The sequence below is a fragment of the Rhynchophorus ferrugineus genome, unplaced genomic scaffold (assembly GCF_030347505.1).
Source record: "Rhynchophorus ferrugineus isolate W39M unplaced genomic scaffold, kcgeb_rfMv2 rfM3, whole genome shotgun sequence".
Taxonomy (NCBI): domain Eukaryota; kingdom Metazoa; phylum Arthropoda; class Insecta; order Coleoptera; family Curculionidae; genus Rhynchophorus; species Rhynchophorus ferrugineus.
In genome coordinates, this window is record NW_027472582.1 from 9404308 (window position 1) to 9426179 (window position 21872).

Consider the following 21872-nt stretch of genomic DNA (forward strand, 5'->3'; position numbering starts at 1 on the left):
TATCCGTGTTTTTTAACTGAATCATCATTTTCTTTTATTTTAAGTATATATATATATATTTTAATTCTTGAAGTTACAGCAAATTTTGTGACGTGGCTACTAAATCGTTTAAAAAATTTTGGCCATGAATATCCTCTTCTAGTAGATCAAGTAATTCTTAGTAATTAAGTCGATGTATGAAAGTTTGTATTCAGATGATTTGTTACATTAAAGCTTGGATACTTATATTCATTAATATGGACTTTTGCTCATTTGATAATTCAAATTGCTATAAATAATTAGCAGTAACCATTTTTGAAGAGGGTTTACATGATAAATTTTACATGGCACATTATAAATGTAATGCTAATTATCATTGACAGAGAAGTTCATACAATTGTTGCTAGAGTATCACTAGTAAAGAAGAAGAACAACTTATTTAACTGAGAAAACTTCGGTAAATACCAAAGGTTACTATTAAGTGCTAATGTCTGTGTATGAAACATTGTTTCAAACTTTAAACGCTTTTTTTCTCGGTTTGAAAACAAGAAATGAGAAGTCAAACTTCAAGTGGAAATAAGAAAAATCTTTTGGATTTGAACAATTCTCTTATAAAAACCCAAATATTTTTATTATACTTCTTTCTTTTGATACAAGTTATACGAGACCGTTTATCAAGTTTTCTTGTTTTAAATGTTTTTGTTTCATTGATGTATAATATATTTACTTACAGAAATTTTATACAAAGGACGTTAATTTGAACATTGTGTAATATTTTGAAAATTGTGATGATTACTAGAAACACCTAAACACTACTAACACCAACTAAACAGCACCTTCTGACGATAAAATAAGAGGGCTTTATAATTATTGTATAATTAATTCTTGGTAAAAATTAATTTCGAAGAATGTTTTTTATCAGATATTGATCTTTATTTATTATTTATTTTTATTAACAGTTAGAAAAGCGATATACTTTTTCACATAATTAGTATTATAGACTACATAGGGTAATCATAAGATATTATAGACGTACCTGGGTATATAAAGAACTCTTTCTGCTATTACAAATCCTACAGTTAAGAGTAAATTAGATGCCGGTAGAAATGGTAGTACCAACAATAAAATGCCTAGGATCAAAGGTGACTGTCGAATATTCTGGAAAAGAAAACATAATATTAATGGATGAATGCCAATAAATATTTCATTTATATATATAATGTTATCGCAAATATATATTAATGAAATGTTGATAGAGTATAGCCATATGCCCATGTATATATGTAGATTCTACAAACGGACTTAATTCATATGGATTTGAATTGCATTCCTTGCTTGTAATTAATTAATTGAGGGAGAGGTAGTTTCACCTGGACTGTTTGGCTAGAATCACTTAGAATTTGCCACGTCTTAGATATATTTTTGAATAATTATTAAGATGAATCGCTACTTGTGTTATTATATATAGTTAAATAAATTATATGTGTTCTTTTACATATTGTCTCATTTCATCATATTATAAATTACACCAAAGTTCTTCATATCACATTTATTATATTATAGAAGATGAATATTGTACCAATAAACTTAGTTAAATTCGAAGGAATATTTTAGGTTAATTTGTGAATTGGAGAATATATATTTATACTCTTCGAATATACGAATAATTCACAAAAACTATAACTTTGATTTTGTTGCTGTAATGTTTTTATGATGATGAATAATTACATACAGTTTTATTTTTTATACTTTTTTACTTTCAAAATTATTTTAAAATAAAATCTGTTTATAATAGCTTCTTCATGTTACATTTTTTGTTATATAGGAGATGAAAAATGTACTAAGACATTTTAACTAGAATCTCAACATAAATATTATGTTGATTTGTGAAATATACGTAAAATTTGGAAGAACTGACAACGTTGCTAATTTAAATCCTTGTGCGCATGCTTTGATTAGAAATTAACGTGTTAGATAGCGTTGGACATATGTATGTATAAACAGGGAGATTTTCCCAGATAAAGGTTTATATTATTGTGTAACATTATAATTAGAGGTTCCGTTGGCGCTTTTAATTCAGTTTAATTCCCCGGTATTTTTTTCCATTACTTTCCGCGTCGATTAATTTAAAAATTCCGCGGCGCCCCCGCCGACTGGCATTTTCCCATTACTTAAGTACCGACGAAGACGGAAGTCGGGAGCAAAAAAACAACTTTCTTTAAGAGGAAACTGGAAAAGTTGACTGGGAGTCCATCAAAAATCCAAACATGATCCGCACTTTTAAATCCTAATTTAAAAAAGTTTTTGCTAGGAAGCACCGACGTCGGACGTATTACATTGCCGGCAGTGAAGTTCCGCGAACTTTCGAATAAAAAACGATAAAATAAAACGACGATATCGAAGTTTTCACGTATTAAATTAAGAAAAAAAAAAGAGGCGGGTCTAATAAAACCAAAATGGATTCGTCTTTGAGACCTAAGCCACTGCCTTTTGAGGTTAAGTTAGATAAACTCACGCTACAAGTCTATCTGTTAGAATTTTTATAATGATTTGTTATTGAGAAAATGTTAAAATTATTATTGGCTGGTTTAATAACTTTAAACTAATTTAATAAGCACGGCGTATATTTTAGGTAGTTAGTTAAATTTAGTAAGTGTTGCAATCCCAATGATATACAGCAAAATCTACCTTGCAGGTCATCTATTACATATTACCGATGACTACAAGTCTACATGAGTTACATAATTCCTTAGGATACTATGAAAACTGATAAGTAACACATTTGGAATTGCACTATATATCAATTTGCTTCTAAGGCACTTTAATTAATTTATATTATATTATTATGCTATAGTCGATGCTCCGTCCTACCTTTCTAATGATATAATGATGTTATACCGCTTGATATCAGTATACGAAGTACCAAATTGGAAGATTTGAAATGATATCCACTGATAACATATCAATAAGTTGAATAATATAAGGCGTATCAGCCCAGATGTGTTTCTTCAACTTTTGCTGTGTTTGCTTGATCATCAAAGGTCCCTCAAATCTCAAGCATTGAATTTTTATGTACGATCAGCATAATTTTGTCCCGAATATTTTTTTTTAAGAATTAGAAGCTTTATTAACAGACATTGTTAGGAACAATTGACGGATTCCGGTTCGAAAGAACGATTTGAGGCTATCCACTAGTCGATCCATTTTTTGATGTCTTTGATAATTTTTTTTTTGTTCTGGCCTAAAAACCAGGCGGTGGAATGCATGACGCATACCTGGTCGCGGAGACTTGCCCTGGAGTGACAAGTTGGACCGGGTTATGTGGGACTGCCTCTGGGCTTACCAATACACTAAACCGAAACCGCCTCACAGTTGACCCCTGTGGATCGCTACTGCTACTGCATTAAATTTGGGGATATGGCACCCGCTGATCGGGCAGCCGTTATTGGGCACGAGGGCCCGGCGATTCTATTGATTCGCGAACCTGAGTTAACACACAACTGGATACTGTTGTATGGGGGCAAAAGTTATGACTGTAGCGACGGATGAGGTCGTTTCAGCCTGGAAAAGGGGGGGAGATTAGCGGTGGCGCGGTGCTAAGCTCCCAGCATGTCGACCAGCTCGCGAACAAGCGCGATTTCAGAAGAGCTTGAGCTGAGTTGTTGTTTGTGGAATGATTGAAAAATGAATTGCTTGATTTCTGGAGTGTCACTTTCCCTATGAATTTGATTATTTCTGACAAACCAAGGAGCGTTTAATATTCTCCTGAGGAGCTTATTTTGGAAAACTTGAAGCCGTTTGACCTGGTTAGGTGTAACAAACTTGAAGTAGACATTAGATCCGTAAAGGAGTAGGGACCGAATTAACATCTTGTAAAATAAGCATTTGATGGAGATGGGAAGTCTGCTAGAAGGGCAGATCAGAGAAGATAGCGGGTTTACTATCCCCGAACCTTTTTGGATTGCTTTCTGGATTTGGGAATGCCAAGCGAACCACCTGTCGAAGTGAATACCTAGGTACGTGACGTTATCCAGCCATGGAATTATTGCGGTATCGATCTTAAGTTGCGAGACGCGCAGTGCGTAACGCTTCTTGTGGAAAATGATGGCCTGGGTTTTCAGGGGGTTGATTTGCAACCTCCAGAATTTGAACCACTTGTCCGCATGATCGAGCTGCTTCTGTAAACGTTCATGAATTGTATATGATAATTAATGATAATGCCCTAAAATATCCGTCTTCAAATTTTGTTGTCTGTTCAAAACGCTCTTTGTCTTCAATGGCAAAGTGACCACTTCTATATTGTCGAAACTTCTTTAGTGTGGACCATAGTTAGGATAAGTTGAACACATCATTTAATCCTTCAACCTTTTGCTTTCAAATTGAAGGTAACAAGGTAATTATTTTTGTAAACATTTATTTGGTAGAAATTCAACTGACGGACTCGCTGAAAAATTTGTAACATTTTCATGAAATGAAACATACTGAAGGGCGAATTCGGTCAGTGAAGTTTCAACAAATAGTTAAAATTAAAAATGGAAGTATCAATAGAAATTAAAATATATTTCAGATGTAACAAAATCAACAAAACTACCAAGATGTAAAATGTAAAATGTAATATTATATATATCAATATTAATTTCGGCCACTTGGTTGGCGCAGTAGTAAAGGCGACAGGACGGTCCTCCTACTCTTGCGAGAGTCGCGGGTTCAGATCCCCTGGGGCATGTTCGTAAATTTATGTTCAAGATTACTTAACATTTGTGATTGCCCTTAGACAAGAGTGCAAAATCCAGTAAGGAAAATGATCTCAGTCACGCCAGTAACCAGGCTGGGTAAGACCGGATGTCTTCTTGGATTATTTCTAAGTTGGTTTCTTGCACGAGACCAGGTTAAACTCTAGGTCGAGTCATTTAAGTCAGTTTAACTTTTGTGTCCGTTAATTTTTCATGCGGTTAGTCCATTTGATATGGCGAATCTAAAAAGCTCAGACTGAAAAGGCTTAATGACATATTTCAAGTGTTTTGAGAAAATGTCGGCCTTCTCTTTATTGCTTCTAGCCCTATTATTTGCATTTGTTTTAATAGGTGGGTTATGCTGCTGGGGTCTCTTAAGCACATCATACATAACCAAACTAAAATGACATATGCACTTGATTTAAATGCGAATCTAGCCAATCATATACTACATCCTACTTACTCTCTCGTAGTCTGATATAACCCCTTAATAATACCGAATTAATGAGATTCCGTTTCGAAATTGTAACCGCAAGTACATGTCAAGATCAAAATAAAATTAGAAAAAACATACACTAAACCAGATACTTTATATAAGTTGGAACGATCCTGATTATACGAAATGACGAAACGGAATCGAAAAAAAAAATTAAGCAATTCTGTAATTCCGAAACATAATTTTCGAAAGTTTCCCGGCTAGACAGCGCATTACTTTCCATCTCCGAGCTTAAAGAAAATAAAATTCCGAAAAGTTCAGCCGCCCAAAAAAAACCTTTTAAAATACGCGGAAAATAAAATCACGACGTGGCCGTGGCGTTGTTTTTTTTTGTATCCCGTCCGTGGAAATCGTATTTGCCATTTTGTGTTTTTACGTATTTAATATTTGGTATTAAATTATAAAAAAAAAATTCGTTATTCATTTTAATGACTGTCAGAAATATATTTCGAGTATATATACATACGAAAATATATACGAAATATAGCATTTTGAGTGAAGCAACTTTAGTTATTGTGCAAGAAATGGATAAAAAGGAATTTAGCTTGTCGATAAAATATTAATTTTTGAACGGAAAAAATACTGTTGAAGCAAAAACTTGGCTTGATGCCGAGTTTTTGGTCATTGCTCCAGGAAAATCAACCATCAAGGATTGGTATGCAAAGTTTAGACGTGGTGAAAGGAGCACCGAAGGCGGGGAAAGCACTGGATGCCCAAAAGAGGTTGTTACCGACGAAAACCTTAAAAAAATCCACAAAATGATTTTGAATGACCGTAAATTGTAATTGAATGAAATAGCAGACACTTTAAAGATATCAATGAACGTTTACATCATATCATTCACAAATATTTGGGCATGAGGAAGCTCTGTGCAAAGTGGGCTCCCAGTGGACTGTACACGAAGAACACGCTCCAAAGCGTGGGAAAACGCAACAATCGGCTGGCAAGGTTATGGCGTCTATATTTTGGGATGCGCATAGAATAATTTTCATTGGCTACTTTGAAAAAGGAAAGACCATCAACAGCACCTATTACATAGCGTTATTGAACCGTTTGAAGGACGAAATCGCTGAGAAACGGCCGCATTTGAGGAAAAAGAAAGTGCTGCTTCTTCAAGACAATGCACCGTGTCACAAGTCAATGAAAACGATGGCAAACATCTATGAATTGGACTTCGAATTGCCCATTTATCCACTGTATTCTCCAGATCTGCCCCCCAGCGACTATTTCCTGTTATCAGATCTCAAAAAATGCTCGCTGGGAAGAAATTTTCGTCGAATGAAGGGGTGATCGCCGAAACTGAGGAATTATTTTGAAAGAAAAAAACTAATTTTGCCAATAAAATTTATTTTACACTCAATTGACCTTCATGATGAAGTATTTATATCATTTCATTCAAATCATTTTTAATTGTGTCATGGATTAGTTTTTTTTTCTATGATTAGGTGTATATTTAATATTTATATATTCTTTATAGTTATTGTACATTTTTAGTTTTTAAGTTTTATTTAAGTTCTATTGTATTGTCTGTATTTATTATAGTATATTATTAAAAATTAACAATTAACACATTAGAATACAATAAAATATTTGTGAGGTATTATTCCATTCCACAGATAAATTCCATTCCTTTTTACAGATCCACAGAACATTCAATTATAAAAGTAATTCTACTTCGTTTGAAATTAGATTATAAATTGTATGTTAAGTATTATTATTATAATAGTATTTAGTAATTGTTCTCTTCTTTTTTTTTTTAAAGTTAGTTCGTGAAGGAATTTATACATCGTTTCGCTTATACTACCGTTGGAAAATATAACCAGATAGAAAATTAACTGCCCCAAGCAATTATCACCGTCCTTTCCTCTCTCACAATTTATAGAGGAAAGGATTCGTACATTATTGTCTGACATCATGAATTGAAAAAAAAACAGTCGAACCGTGCTTTGACTAAACTTGATTGCTATTTTCAGTCTCCAGTTTTTTGACTATCGACTGTTTCAACTGTTAGCGACTGAAAACTGTTGATAGTTCCCAGCGCTAATATATATATATATATATATATATATATATATATATATATATATATATATATATATATATATATATATATATATATATATATTAGAGCAATCGCGAATACTCTATCAAAGAAAACTTAATGATACATATCAGCAACAAATATTTGATGGGGTAATTTTTTAAGTGGAGATTACATGGCGTCTATGATACATTTCTTTGAACCTTAGAACCTGAACAAATTGTATTTAGCCCTGTAGAAAAAAACCAGAAAGTTGTATGCCTTCTAATATCTTTTAATATTGAATATATTTAAGGATATTCAAAACATATTTTAGATGGAAAAATATCGCCAAATCTATATATGGTATTCTGATTGATTATTTTGTTTGTTTTATAATGATATATGACATATATAATATATATGATCATATATGACATAGTAATGTATGATGATATATGATATAAATTATATTTTGAGCTCTTCAGCTTTTTATTATTAAGAAATAAGTATGTATATTATACAGAACTTACCTCAAAATCAATGATACTTTTGATGGTCAAAAGGAAAACTATCCCGAAAAAGAAACAGGTTACGACATTTCTCGCATCACTGAGAGAGGTCACGAGCGGTACCGAACCCATCTGCCAATCGTGGGATAATGTGACTGGACATAATATCAACCACAGGTTGAAAGCCGACAAATAGCAGAAGGTCAAGAATCTGTAAAAGAAAACAGTAGCATTACTTCTATAGTATGACAGTAATTATAACATAAGACTCATTATAATAATATAATTAATGAAGTGAATTATACATGTTAGTATTGTGTTACGAAGCTTCAATAATCGCATGCAGCATACTATTTTAGAATGCTATTGAAACGTTCCCTCGAAAGACAGAAAAAAATCACAATGCTTACTGCTTCTTATTTTGTCTCATTTAAATAATTATGTAAAATTATTGCGAAAAACTACACCGATGATAGTGAGTCTGATCTTGATAGTTCGAATATATGCCATAGCTTGAAGCAGTTCGACAGTGCAAACATTATTCGTACACATATTAGGGCCAACCATTAAATATCAGTTTAATAACTGTTTTTATGCAATTTTCATGCTGTTTTGGAACATGTTCACACACATGTTCACACACATGTTCACACACAGCTTCCCTATCTTTGTAAATCATCTGTAATCTTTTAACAAAAACAAACTTTAGGATTCCTATTTTTTACATTCAATTAATATTTTGTTAGATGCAGCGATAAAAAAGCTGAATTATTTATGCAATATATAATGAATGTACTTCAATTAAACAATATCCAAATATTATGAGCTCAAATAGCTATAAGGATGGTTTCTCCAGCAGAAGTTGTTACGCAAATTAACAATTTCAATCTCAAAAAAGATTTTATATATTGAACCTGTATTATTATTTATACCATTATATCATGTTGATAGACATATTTAATGCGTGTTTGAGAGAGAAGCATATTGGGGGATGTTTTAAGCTAGCACAAATTATTATGCTTAAAAAACCTGACAAACTAGCAGAGCAAGTCGTGCCTTGTAGATCTCTCCATAACGCTGTTACATATCATATCTAAGTTATTTGAGATATTACAGTTAAACCCAATATAAATATAGCAGATTTTCAGTTTGGTTTGGATGCTTTAAGGTGTTTGATAGGGTATGACATTTAGAGTTGATAGACAAGATGAGAAAGTTGTTATCGCGGAACTAATCTTCTATTGTTAGAGACTAAAAAATATGTCTTAAAAGTTCGAAACGTGTCTATGTCAATTTTGAATTATGGCTAAAAGATGGAAGCCTAATTTTATCACTTAGGACATGCATAATGCAAAGAATTTGTATAATGTATAAGGGTTTTTATTAGCTTAGGTTGGTCAATTTTAATTTAGATTTTGTATGTATATACTGATGTGTTTATCCTGCACTCATCTTGTTTCTGAAGTGATACAAATACAAATTAAAAGAAGTAATAACGTAATTTATAATTAAGATTGTACTTTTGGTTGTATGAATGATTATTTCCTTTATTATTATGTTGACCTTCTTGCTATATATTTTTTAAAATCTTTTGGAGACAATATGTTATGACATAGCTTGTAGGAGTAGCAGTAGGAGTCGAATAATCATGATTTTGTATAATTATATTTATTTCAAGTTTCAAAGTCTATTATATCCATTTTGTAAAACTTGTATAATTACTTTGCACAGAATACAAGTAACTTGCTTTATTGGAAGTGTTATATATACCCTGAAGGTTATATTTCCAAATTTCTTAAAATCTTTTTGAGTCTTTCAATTCTATAGGATTCAATAAAGGGTAATAAAAATGCCGAATAACAACGAAATTTCCATCACGGAGCCTCCACCACCCCCGATCCCTCACCTGACGACATTCCCTCTAAATCAATTTCTCTCGGAGCTTTGTGTAGAAAATATGCGTCGCTTACAAACAACCAACAACGCTTACGTAACACGACGACACCCCCTCCTCCTCTGCACCCCTCCGGCCGTCTTCCGACCGCATCGCCCGTCCACCCTCAACGACGCGCCGTCCTATTCCTCTCTTCCGGGCCGAATATTTGTAATCAGTTTCTTTGTATGTCGAGAGGCCGGCACGTATTTAAATGCGAACCGTTCGCATTGGGTATGTACATTTTTTAGTTGTTTTGTCTTTGCGCCGACGAGAACCGTTGCATTATTTATGGTCGGGCGGGGGGTTGGGGAGGTTTTGTTGAATGGGCGAGGGCGGGTGATCGGGGAAGCACGGGAGCCGATTGTGGTTTGGTTGGAGCGAAATCTGCAGTTTCTATCGGTTGCTATTGAGGTGATGGCGTAGGAATAATTTATAAATTTCTTTAAATTATTAATTGAAAGAAACCATTACAGGTCTTTTGATCCCCTGTTAAAATCTTATCTTTTCTATAGATAATTTTTTTATAAAATTTTTTTTAGATACGCTTAATACAATCTTAATTAAACAATTAATGTATTACTACTTTTCATTTGTGCTTGGATTAATTCTATAATATAAATATATATATATATATATATATATATCAATATATATATATATATATATATATATATACATATCAATATATATATATATATATATATATATATATATATATATATATATATATATATATATATATATATATATATACATATCAATATATATATATATATATATATATATATATACATATCAATATATATATATATATATATATATATATATATATATATATATATATATACATATCAATATATATATATATATATATATATATATATATATATATATATATATATATATATATATACATATCAATATATATATATATATATATATATATATATATATATATACACTATATAACAAATAATAACGTATAGCTATAGTTTACACTAAAGGTGTACACTTTATATAAGTTCGTATTCAATCTCCTGACATCCTGCGCGCTGTGCAGCAGTTGTATTGCTTTCACATTAGTATGATTTAGTAATCTTCTTTCATGTTTCAAGGTAAAATCTTGTATAACTTCGCAAATCTAATTGATTTCCAGGTCATCGTGCAGTTCTTCGTTGGTTACGTAGAGATAGGCATAGGTAATCAATCCAAGAACCTTGTTTTGACAGCGTTGTATGACTAGTTGATTTGAATTTTTAGTACAACCTCATATTTGCACCCCATGGGTCCAAATTGGCTATATAATTGTCTCTTAGATTAACCTCTTTGATTTTAGATCAAGTTGAGAGTATTTTCCGATTAACCGGTGTAGTTGTTTTATTTTGGTTCTAATGTGTTTTGCATTTTGTCTATAACTTAACTATATCAAAGTTAATTTGATTTGTTCAGGATATGGATAACCTGGCGATTTGAAGGTCTCGTTGGAGGTCTCTGTTTTGGTACTAAAACGGTGCACCAATGATATTCCTTAGTGCCGTTTTCTGGAAACACTGGATCACTTGTATGTTGCTTTTTCTGGCATAACCTTAGAGTAGAATTTATTATAAGTCCAAGCGGCTTTCAAGGTTTGTTTATACAGAAGCAGTTTTTTGTATGTAAATAGTTTGGAATTTCTTTCAAGTACCCAATACATTATTTTTACAGTAATGTTAATTTCTTATCGTTTCTTTTTAATATGAACTGAGTTTTCTAGTGGAATCCTATAGTATTTGGGTGCACCCACAATACCTCTCAGAACTTTGTTTTGTAAAATTTGTATTTTATTTTTGTTACTCTTTGAAGAACATCCGCATAATTGAACTCAGTATGTTCATATAGGTTTCAGTATTTGCTTATATAATAGCAATTTATTTTATACTGATAATTGTGATTTTCTTCCAATTAGCCAGTACGTTTTTCTATATTTCAGTTAAGGGCAAGTGATACACATATTATTGAACAATGTAATTTTATTATGTTTTTACAGCCTGGCGTGTGTGGGTTATGCTCAAACAAAAGTTTCAAATATTTCAAATAATACATATATACAAAAGATATATGAACCCAAATGTTGTCTTTGAAGTTAGGTAAAGTAAAAGGAATTAAGCAGAGATGCAGTTTTTGTGATTTTGTGAAGTACTTAATGGAGTACTGGAGTTACACGTGCTTATAAGTTTGTAAGGCCATTATTAAAATAAATTTCGTAATTACGATTTACCCATTTTATTTGCCTAAATATTACAAGGTAACTTCATACAATAGCGGTTATGCCTTTCGTTAAACAGATCTAATGAAGGTTTAGGAATAAATTCTTCAAATAATCATCGTAAAATGTTTCAGTAGGTTTGCCGCCGATATAATTTTGAATTGTATTGGCAAATATAGGGTACTTGATTTAAATAATACTATTTTCACTGTGTGCTATTATTAGGTACTTTTTGGAATTCCTACTTTGATTTATTAACTATATTGGCAAGTCTAATATTGATGGTATATTAATTATTTTTTAATATTCTACCGCATATCCAAGTTAGTGCGTCTGGAATATTCACTGACTTCTACACATTTTTTTACGAATCATGTTACGAATAGCTATTTGCCTTGTTATATCCTAGTTCAATTTTTTCGTTTATCTTTCTTTTCGTTGGTAGGACAAACCAATTTTTTTACTGACATATAAGATGAATGAATAATCGAAATAAAATCCAAACGTGTCACAAATGATTGGTAGAAAACGCTAAGTGGCGTTAACATTTGGGAGCGTTGCTGATTGGTGTTTGATGTAATATTACGAATTATAAATTAGTATTTTTGAGATTCTTTATTTTAGTCATCATGTTTATTATCTCCATCGCAAGGCTAACTATATTTTTCGATTCCCAAACATTTCGGTTTAACTCCCGCGAATATTAAAACGCAAATATCCGTCTAGACGGAATGTTATCGGCACGATTAGTTGCAAATTACATACAAATAAATTCAATAAGGCTTAAACAGTTTCCGCAAACGGTGAACCGGCCGATTTGCCCGCCCCAAATACGATTTCTTTCGCATACAATGCGCGCGCTAGGAAATATTCCCTGTTTATCCTAAATATTCCGGCTCTCGACAATTTACTAGTAAAATATTCTGATGAATAATTGATATCTTTTTCATCTCGAATCGTCGACAACAAAGCGGGACGGATGGCGGCCCGAGGGGGACAGGGGGCGCGGGAGACGGGGACGGACGTGCGCCTAGAGGATGATTTAATTTTGAATTTGTTTTTCGTCAGATGGCAAATTCCGACAAATATTTAAACGAATGCGACGGGCTGATGACGGTGGCGACGACAAGGACGAAAGAACTGAATAATGTTAGATTTCGGGGAATTTAATCGATATCTGGTTTCCATTTTTTTTGTTTCTGATTCAGCTCGTTCCGTAAACGCCACATTATGTTGTTAGTCTTTATCAATTTGTTACAAAACTAACAAAATTGCAATGGCCCTGTCAGTGTTAAAAAAATGTCGGAAAAAAAATTATATAATTTTCAAGAAAATGATAGAATATTATCTACAATAATATTTATATTATAGGTTGTACAGCAGATCATTTACTGAAGTGATCTTCTACATGTCAGGATCATTATATTTAGTGTTGGCAACTATCGAGTCTTTAGTAATTGTCTACATTTTACTACCGACTGTTTCAGTCGCTATTTTTGATTCGACTGATTTTACTATTTTTTACCAATGACTGTTTCAGTCGATTGTTTTCAGTCGCTATTTTCGGTCCGACTGATCTTGTTACTCTTTACTATCGGCTGTTTCAGTCGTGTACTTTTAGTTAGTATTTTTGGTTCTACTTGTTTCATTAGACTTATTTTTAACGTTCTGGCTCTGTCGTCCTAGCCGCGACCTTGACCAAATATACCCAATTTATACTTACATTTTTTGTAATAACTATAGTTGATATGATTTCTTTTGGTAGTTTGTTTGTAAATAATAATATATTGTATATTAATATAGCAGCATTCTTGGAACGATATTTTTCAGGATTGTTAATATATTAGGGTAAAAAGAAATTGTGAATCATAAATAGTAAAACACTTTTGACTGTTTTTATGGCAATAATGGATAATATTTCCATTACTCTCTGGATTTTTGTTAAAAAATATTTCCGTTCAATAATAAATAAAGCCTTTACTTTATTTAAAAAAGCTCTAGTAGTTATTGCGCGATTATTTTTAATTGTCATGATGTCATTACTTTGTTTTCTATGATTAGGTGTATGTTAATTTTTATTTAGAATTTATGGTTATTGTACATCTTTAGTTTTTAGGTTTTGTTTAAGTTCTATTGTATTGTCTATATTTTTGTATTGTATTTCTTCATAAGAAATTTTGGCGAAATATTTCGCGACGTCCAAGATGTAGATGTCGCTACATTTAACATATTATTTGTTTTATTCGCTATGCTAAGAGCGGTGACGGAATCTGATTGGTTAATTTCGTTCTATAGTTTGTTTATTTTGTACGCCATTTTCAATGTGCCCTATATTGAGATCAGTGTGGAGTGAGATTAGTTTTTTATAATGTTAAACATGAAACAGATTTATAATCGTTACTATGTGAGACATTTTTGTGATACATTTAAACTTTCCTTTAAGTACTTATGAACAATTTAGTGATGGTGAAAATAATACCACGAGCCCAGAATATGTACAAATGGAAGTGGATCAAAATCAAAATTATATAGAAGGTAAATTGAAGGAGTCAGTCACATTTCTATTCATAATTGTTACCATTAATTTTTAAACTGTCTTACTATATTTGTAGTGCTTATTTCCATCATTCCAGGCCCACAACCAAGGTATTCGAAGCAAGTATCATCGATATTTGAACAAACTCCAGAAGGTAATGCTAAACTTTGTATTAATTCAGCCGGTATTCTTCTTTCTGCTCATTCTTACTGTAAATTACTTCACTCTATAACTTCAGCCCAGATGTTCCTATAAGAGCAAACAAAGTTTTACGTTGTACCGTAGTGTACATCTCAGGTTATTTAGTAAAACTTTTTAAAAAAGAAATTAAGTGTGATTTTTGTTTACATACAATTATGAATAAATCAGTAGACTCAGAAATTGAGACTGATTTTATAGACAATATCTCGTGCCCCGGACTCTAATAAAATTCTTTTATTATACTGTCAGTAGATCTTTGAGCTACGTCTTATTTTACTCAACGATTTTTCCACATCGATAATACAACAAACTTTTTGTCAAATGTTAAAAAAAAAGTAAATTTAAAGCGCTTCATTTATACATTCCATAATGATCTTTCGGATGAAATATTAAAAGTATTAACGGAGAGACGGAAGAGATAATTTTGATTTGCAATGCACCAAAGTTTTTGGCTTATGGTTTTAAATACATGTATATAATATTTATATTTTATAAATACATTTATTTTTATATTATATTTATATTTTGTAGATAAATTTACATTATAAATTTACATTTATTGTTATGGATTATATTTATATTTATTTATTTATTTTTACACATTATATTTCAGAAAAAAATTGTTTTTTATTTAAATTTCATTGGTCACGTGCCAAACATTACTAATGAGTCAATCAAATGTCTTCGTAGTAAAATATTTTTCTTACATGTGCCTATAATAGAGATTTAAATTGACCAATCAAATTACTTGAATGGCCCATTATGGCTCCCTCTGGATATTCGGCAAAGCGAACTTTGCGTCAGGATCCCCTATTGAGTTTCATCGCTATTACTCTATGATTATAGTATATTATTTATCTAGTCTATATTTTATTTTAGTATATAAAGTAGCAATTAACATATTAGAATACGATAAAACATTTTTGGGGTATTATTCCATTCCATAGAAAAAATCCATTCCTTTTTACATATCCACAGAACATTCATATATAAAAGTATTTCTACTTCGTTTAAAATGAAATTATTCATTGCATGTTAATAGTATTCAGTAATTATTTTTATCGAACCGTGCATCCAATAGTAATTATTATTTTCAGTCGCTAGTTTTTTTGACTGCTTTGACTGTTTTGCGACTATTGACTTTTTAGATTAAAAGCTAATCGATAGTTCCCAACGCTATTTATATTATATAACGGAAATCATGTAATAATATTTATTGCCCACGGGCAGATTGTTGAAGTTCTGAGAGATTAATAAAAAAAACGAAAATGGTAAAATGTATTTATTCAAAGCATTGGCCGTTTGATTCCATATATCTTGCCAATCTTTCACGCAATTTATGAATGCCATCCCAAAAAAATATTTGTCCATTGAGTAAATCATTCATCGAGCCGTTTTCTAACTTCCTCGAAATTGGCGAAGTGCTGCTTTGCAAGCGCATGTCCTTTTGATGCGAAATGTTGATAGTCGGGCGGAGCAAGGTCTGGAGAGTAGGGGGGTGCGATAATATGTCCAATGTAAGTACTTGCAACGCTTCCTTGAGCGGTTTTATTTTATGAGATGGTGCGTTATCGCTCTATAATCACTTTAACGTGTCTTCGGATCCATTCTAGACATTTTCGAATTATTACATGGTTCACTTTGATTATCGCTAGCGACCACTATTAACTGTTTCACCATGCTTCAACACTTTGTAATACACATGCCACTCTTGTTCCACCGAACACAGAGCATTGTCTTACGACCAAAATCATTTGGTCTTGGAGTGTAGTAAATCAATTTTTCATCATACATCGGTATTCAATGCAAAAATGATTTGTGGTCATACGTTTAAATCAGTATTTCACAGGCAATTTTTCGATTTTCCATATGCCTGTCAATTAATGTGGCACTCATCTTCCCATCTTTTGGATATTCCCCAGTAGTCGTAATCAATCGTCAATCTTTTATTGCGAACATTCAACGTTTCTGCCGACTGGTTATGAATGTGGTTTGGCTCTTCATCCAAACTCTTACAGTTTCGCATCTTCAATCTTTTTCGGTCTACCAGAAAGTTGTTTGTTTTGCACATCGAAATCACCACTTTTGAATTTTTGAAACCACGTCTCGCGTGTTTTTAAGGTTAGAATATGGTCAATGATGTTTTTCTTTTGATTGAATAAGAAAAGTGCGTGCCTCAAATGCATGTTTGCAGGCACGAAACTTGATATTTATGAAGAGATATAATTCTGTCACGGTGTTACTTTCGCAAAATATAACATGTATATCTTTGAAGCTTGATGTCAGTAGAATAAAATGACATATGTATCCAATTATAATATTGCATATATAAGTCTAGCGACATCTAAAGTAAATTAAAAAGCTATTCAAACTTCATAACTTATTAATTAATCATATTTTCCATAATTTTCTACAACTATCTACCATGTTTTTGGCGATACCGTGTCACAAGAACGATCTTGGTTTGGCAGCGACTTAATTATCGATCTTTTCTCGCACTTTTCCAGCATTTCGAAACCTTGTGTCAGCCAAGCCGTGGCGTATCGATCTGAAGATGTAGTAATTAGATGGCGATATGTCTGCTGAGTACGTTGGGTACGTCAGAATTTCCTGTACGAGCTGCAACAGAGTATACTTTATGTGCAACTTTGTATCTGTCACAAGCTATTGGTAGTTTTTTTGCACATACGCATTTACAGGAGCAGTTTAATTAAATTCTTTCTCCCTCGCTCACTCTCTCCCTCTCTCCAACTTTCATGGATATTTAAATCATTTTAACAAAAAAATCTTCAACAAAAAACCTCAGTAGAATAATTATATGGTTGTTAACTCTAGTACCAATCCTCGTGATCATCGCTTTTTCGGCTTTAATTAAGGCGTTGAAGCAAATTAGGCTTAGTCATTTTATTAAGTAGATAAAAGCGAGAGCGCGCCTACGTAAATAATTTCGACGTTTTTCCCTAATAAATTTCTCCCGAAACATAATTAGCTTCGATCAATGGGCGTCGAAATCAAAAAGGATGCGTACCCCTCTCTTTTGATATACAGCTAAATTATATTAACCCTTTTTTAAAAGCGAACGTTTCTTTGTGCTAAATATAACTCATCCGGACGACAAATTTTCATTATCGTTAATTGATAATAAGTTCTTATGAACGGCAAAAAAGAGGTAACGTTAAAAATTTGTTGTCTGTATACCGGGTGCGTCGGTTTTCTCCGGCCATTTGGTACTATACATTTTTGCCAGTTTAACTTCTTCGAAAGCGTTGCTTGACTTTGAGTTTTTTTTGTTCTGGCCTAAAAACCAGGCGGTGGAATGCATGACGCATACCTGGTCGCGGAGACTTGCCCTGGAGTGACAAGTTGGACGGGGTTATGTGGGACTGCCTCTGGGCTTACCAATACACTAAACCGAAACCGCCTCACAGTTGACCCCTGTGGATCACTACTGCTACTGCATTAAATTTGGGGATATGGCACCCGCTGATCGGGCAGCCGTTATTGGGAACGAGGGCCCGGCGATTCTATTGATTCGCAAACCTGAGTTAACATACAACTGGGTACTGTTGTATGGGGGCAAAAGTTATGACTGTAGCGACGGATGAGGTCGTTTCAGCATGGAAAAGAGGGGGAACTTGGCGGTGACGCGGTGCTAAGCTCCCAGCATGTCGACCAGCTCGCGAACAAGCGCGTTTTTAGAAGAACTTAAGCTGAGTTGTTGTTCGTGGAATGATTGAGATATGAAGTGCTTGATTTCTGGAGTGTCAGTTTCCCTATGAATTTGATTATTTCTGACAAACCATGGAGCGTTTAATATTCTTCTGAGGAGCTTATTTTGGAAAACTTGAAGCCGTTTGACCTGGTTGGGTGTAACGAACTTGAAGTAGACATTAGATCCGTAGAGGAGTACGGACCGAATTAACATCTTGTAAAATAAGCATTTGATGGAGATGGGAAGTCTGCTAGAAGGGCAGATCAGAAAAGATAGCAGGTTTGCTATCCCCGAACCTTTTTGGATTGCTTTCTGGATTTGGGAATGCCAACCGAACCGCCAGTCGAAGTGAAGACCTAGATACGTGACGTTATCCAGCCATGGAATTATTGCGGAGTCGATCTTAAGTTGCGAGGCTCGCAGTGCGTAACGCTTCTTATGGAAAATGATGGCCTGGGTTTTCAGGGGGTTGATTTGCAACATCCAGAATTTGAACCACTTGACCGCATGATCGAGCTGCTTCTGTAAACGTTCATGAATTGTAATTTCGAACCTAGCGGCCGTGAAGAAAGCAGTGTCGTGAGCGTAAAACGCGACGTCAATGTGCTCTTTTCTCGGCAGATCTGAAATAAAGAAGTTAAATAAGGCTGGGGCCAGCGGGGAACCTTGAGGTACGCCAGCATCGATTTGTTTACGACTGGAAAGTGATTGCCTGATCTTGACCTGGAAAGATCTGTCCGAGAGATAGGACTTGATGAGAGCGGTTAGGTCTTCTGGGAGGCGTAACCGCACGCACTTTGCGATCAATCCGTCGTGCCAGACCTTGTCGAAGGCTTTGGTTAGGTCCAGAAGAACTGTTCCAAGCTTTTTGCGTTGGTCAAGAGCATGATGGATATGTGCGGCCAGACGGGTAGCCTGACGGACGGATGAGTGGTGAGCGCGAAAGCCGAATTGTTCATCTGGAATGATGTTGTTTTCCTTTGTGAAAGAGTTGAGAGCGTAGAGTATTGCCCTCTCGGCAAGCTTCGAAATGGCGCTGAGAAGGTCTGTAATCAGATGCAGTTCTGCGAGCTGCTTATGCGGGAGCATTTTAACTGGGTAATCGATATTCCATCGATACCTGGAGATTTTCTGGTTTGAAGTTTGCCGATCATAATCTGTAGAGACTTTGGAGACACGAAATGGTTGAGAAGAAAGGCTGGGGTTACTGGTCCTTTGACGGAGTTGAATTCTTTGATGACAGTGTCAATGTCTTTAGCTTTAGTGTTCTGTGCGGGTGGGAGGTATTTCATTTGAGCTTCGTAGGTCTCTGCAAGGAGCTCGACTTTTTCTTGGTCAGTGACTGCGAAATTTCCTGTGACCGTTGACTTCAGGGGGGGGGGGGAGACACGCCAGAAGGAAGGGGGCCATCCAGCCTTTGGTCCGCGAGAAATGAGTTCCATTTCATTGTTCGCCAAGTCAAGACGGCCGCCCTTACCCTCTTGTATGCTCTGTTCGCCTCCCTTTTGTCTGCAGCATAAAGGGTGAATCTAGTTAATCTGCATAAACCGTTTTTGATGCGAATTTCACGTTTAAGAGAAGCGGGAAGGTTGTTTTTCCACGGCTGGGATTGTGATGAAATTTTGACTGTGGCTGATTCGTGAGCAGACTGAATATCGCGAGTTAGCTTGAGTACGGCTTCCTCGAGCTGTTCTGGTGTGTTAATTTTCGGAATTGGATCGGATTATAGGAGAAGAGATTGGTAGTTGCTTGACTTTGAGTCTAATCTGCTCTGTTTTTTGTCTAACATTCAACGGTTATAAATACCCTTTTAGTTTTTAAATCGTTAAAAAGTGAACATTATATATCATATATATTTCTGATATTATGTTGAGAATGTTGTTAAAACAAGTTTTAGTAGCATAATATATGATTTTTAACTTATTCTGTTTACCCTACTATGAAGAAAACATGAATAACTCAATAAATTATGGATCGTTAAGCGACCACTAGTTCGAAAAATACTTCTTTGACGCCCTGATGTATCAGAAACAAAAAAAAGCGATCAAACTGTAACGATTTAAGGAGTACAACCGAAGTAAAACACACAAATGAATAATGTATAGTAAAATTTCGTTTCGTCATGGTACGTTCCGTTAAAAAGATAACTCCGTGGGTAATTTTTTATAGTCTCGAAGAGAAACTGCGCTGCCTAATGGGGGCCTACAATATCGCGGAGCTTCAGTTCGGGCTCGGAGCCGTTCTTTACTGTTAAACGAAAACAAACTGGAAATATGTAAAAAGAAAAATCTACGGTAAGAGGGGGGCTCGGGGGCAGAAGAGGAGGGTGGGGACGTGTCCGGGGTTTTTTCCCCCGGCCTTTGTTTCGAGAATAATGGCGGATAATGAAGTGGGGCGGACTTTTTGTTTTCGGGGTTACGGGATTTACCCTCGTGCCGTTCGCGTATAATATTATGTAGACGGCTCTATTTCTCATACTTTTTACGGTATTACGTTCTATGAGTTTTGATATGTAAGAGTAGTGGCGACGGGGGCGGCTTTTCGTGTAAGATTTACAGTTTGCGCTTTTGTCGCTTAAAAGGTTCGTCGACTTTTTTTTCCGGACGCCCTCGGTCCTCCCTCAGCTGGTCGTGCGGCGGAATGAATGACAACTTTTCCGCCGTGTTTATTGCCGCAATATTGTGTTACTGGTTAGGTTTTTTCATTCATACATTTGTATGTTTGTGGGAATGAATAAATATTAGTGATCATCCAGTTCGACCGCAATTTAATAAGTTAATATTATATATATATATATATATATATATATATATATATATATATATATATATATATATATATATATATATACTCAGCAGACAAATCGCCATCTAATTACTACATCTTCAGATAGATACGCCATGGCTTGGCTGACACAAGGTTTCGAAATGCTGGAAAAGTGCGAGAAAAGATCGATAATTAAGTCGCTGCCAAACCAAGATCATTCTTGTGACACGGTATCGCCAAAAACATGGTAGCTAGTTGTAGAAAATTATGGAAAATATGTTAATTAATAAGTTATGAAGTTTGAATAGCTTTTTAATTTACTTTAGATATCGCTAGAATTATATATGCAATATTATAATTGGATACATATGTCATTTTATTCTACTGACATCAAGCTTCAAAGATATACATGTTATATTTTGCGAAAGTAACACCGTGACAGAATTAGATCTCTTCATAAATATCAAGTTTCGTGCCTGCAAACATGCATTTGAGGCACGCACTTTTCTTATTCACTCAAAAGAAAAACATCATTGAGCATACTCTAACCTTAAAAATAGGTGAGACGTGGTTTCGAAAATTCAAAAGTGGTGATTTCGATGTGCAAAACAAACAACTTTCTGGTAGACCGAAAAAGATGCGAAACTGTAAGAGTTTGGATGAAGAGCCAAACCAAACTCATAACCAGTCGGCAGAAACGTTGAATGTTCGCAATAAAAGATTGAGGATTGATTAC

The 21872-nt window shown here is 34.0% G+C and overlaps 1 protein-coding gene across 2 annotated transcripts in view; it reads right to left on the bottom strand.

Moving 5' to 3' along the window:
• LOC143192631 (protein O-mannosyl-transferase TMTC1) overlaps positions 1–21872 on the bottom strand; it is a 666349-nt gene that overhangs the window by 70643 nt on the left and 573834 nt on the right. For both annotated transcript variants that reach the window (XM_076398096.1, XM_076398095.1), the window contains exons 7-8: positions 7762–7951; positions 1016–1137 (exon numbers count right to left, since the gene is read on the bottom strand). In XM_076398096.1, coding sequence (XP_076254211.1) covers positions 1016–1137; positions 7762–7951 — 312 coding nt within the window. The remainder of the gene's footprint in view (positions 1–1015; positions 1138–7761; positions 7952–21872) is intronic.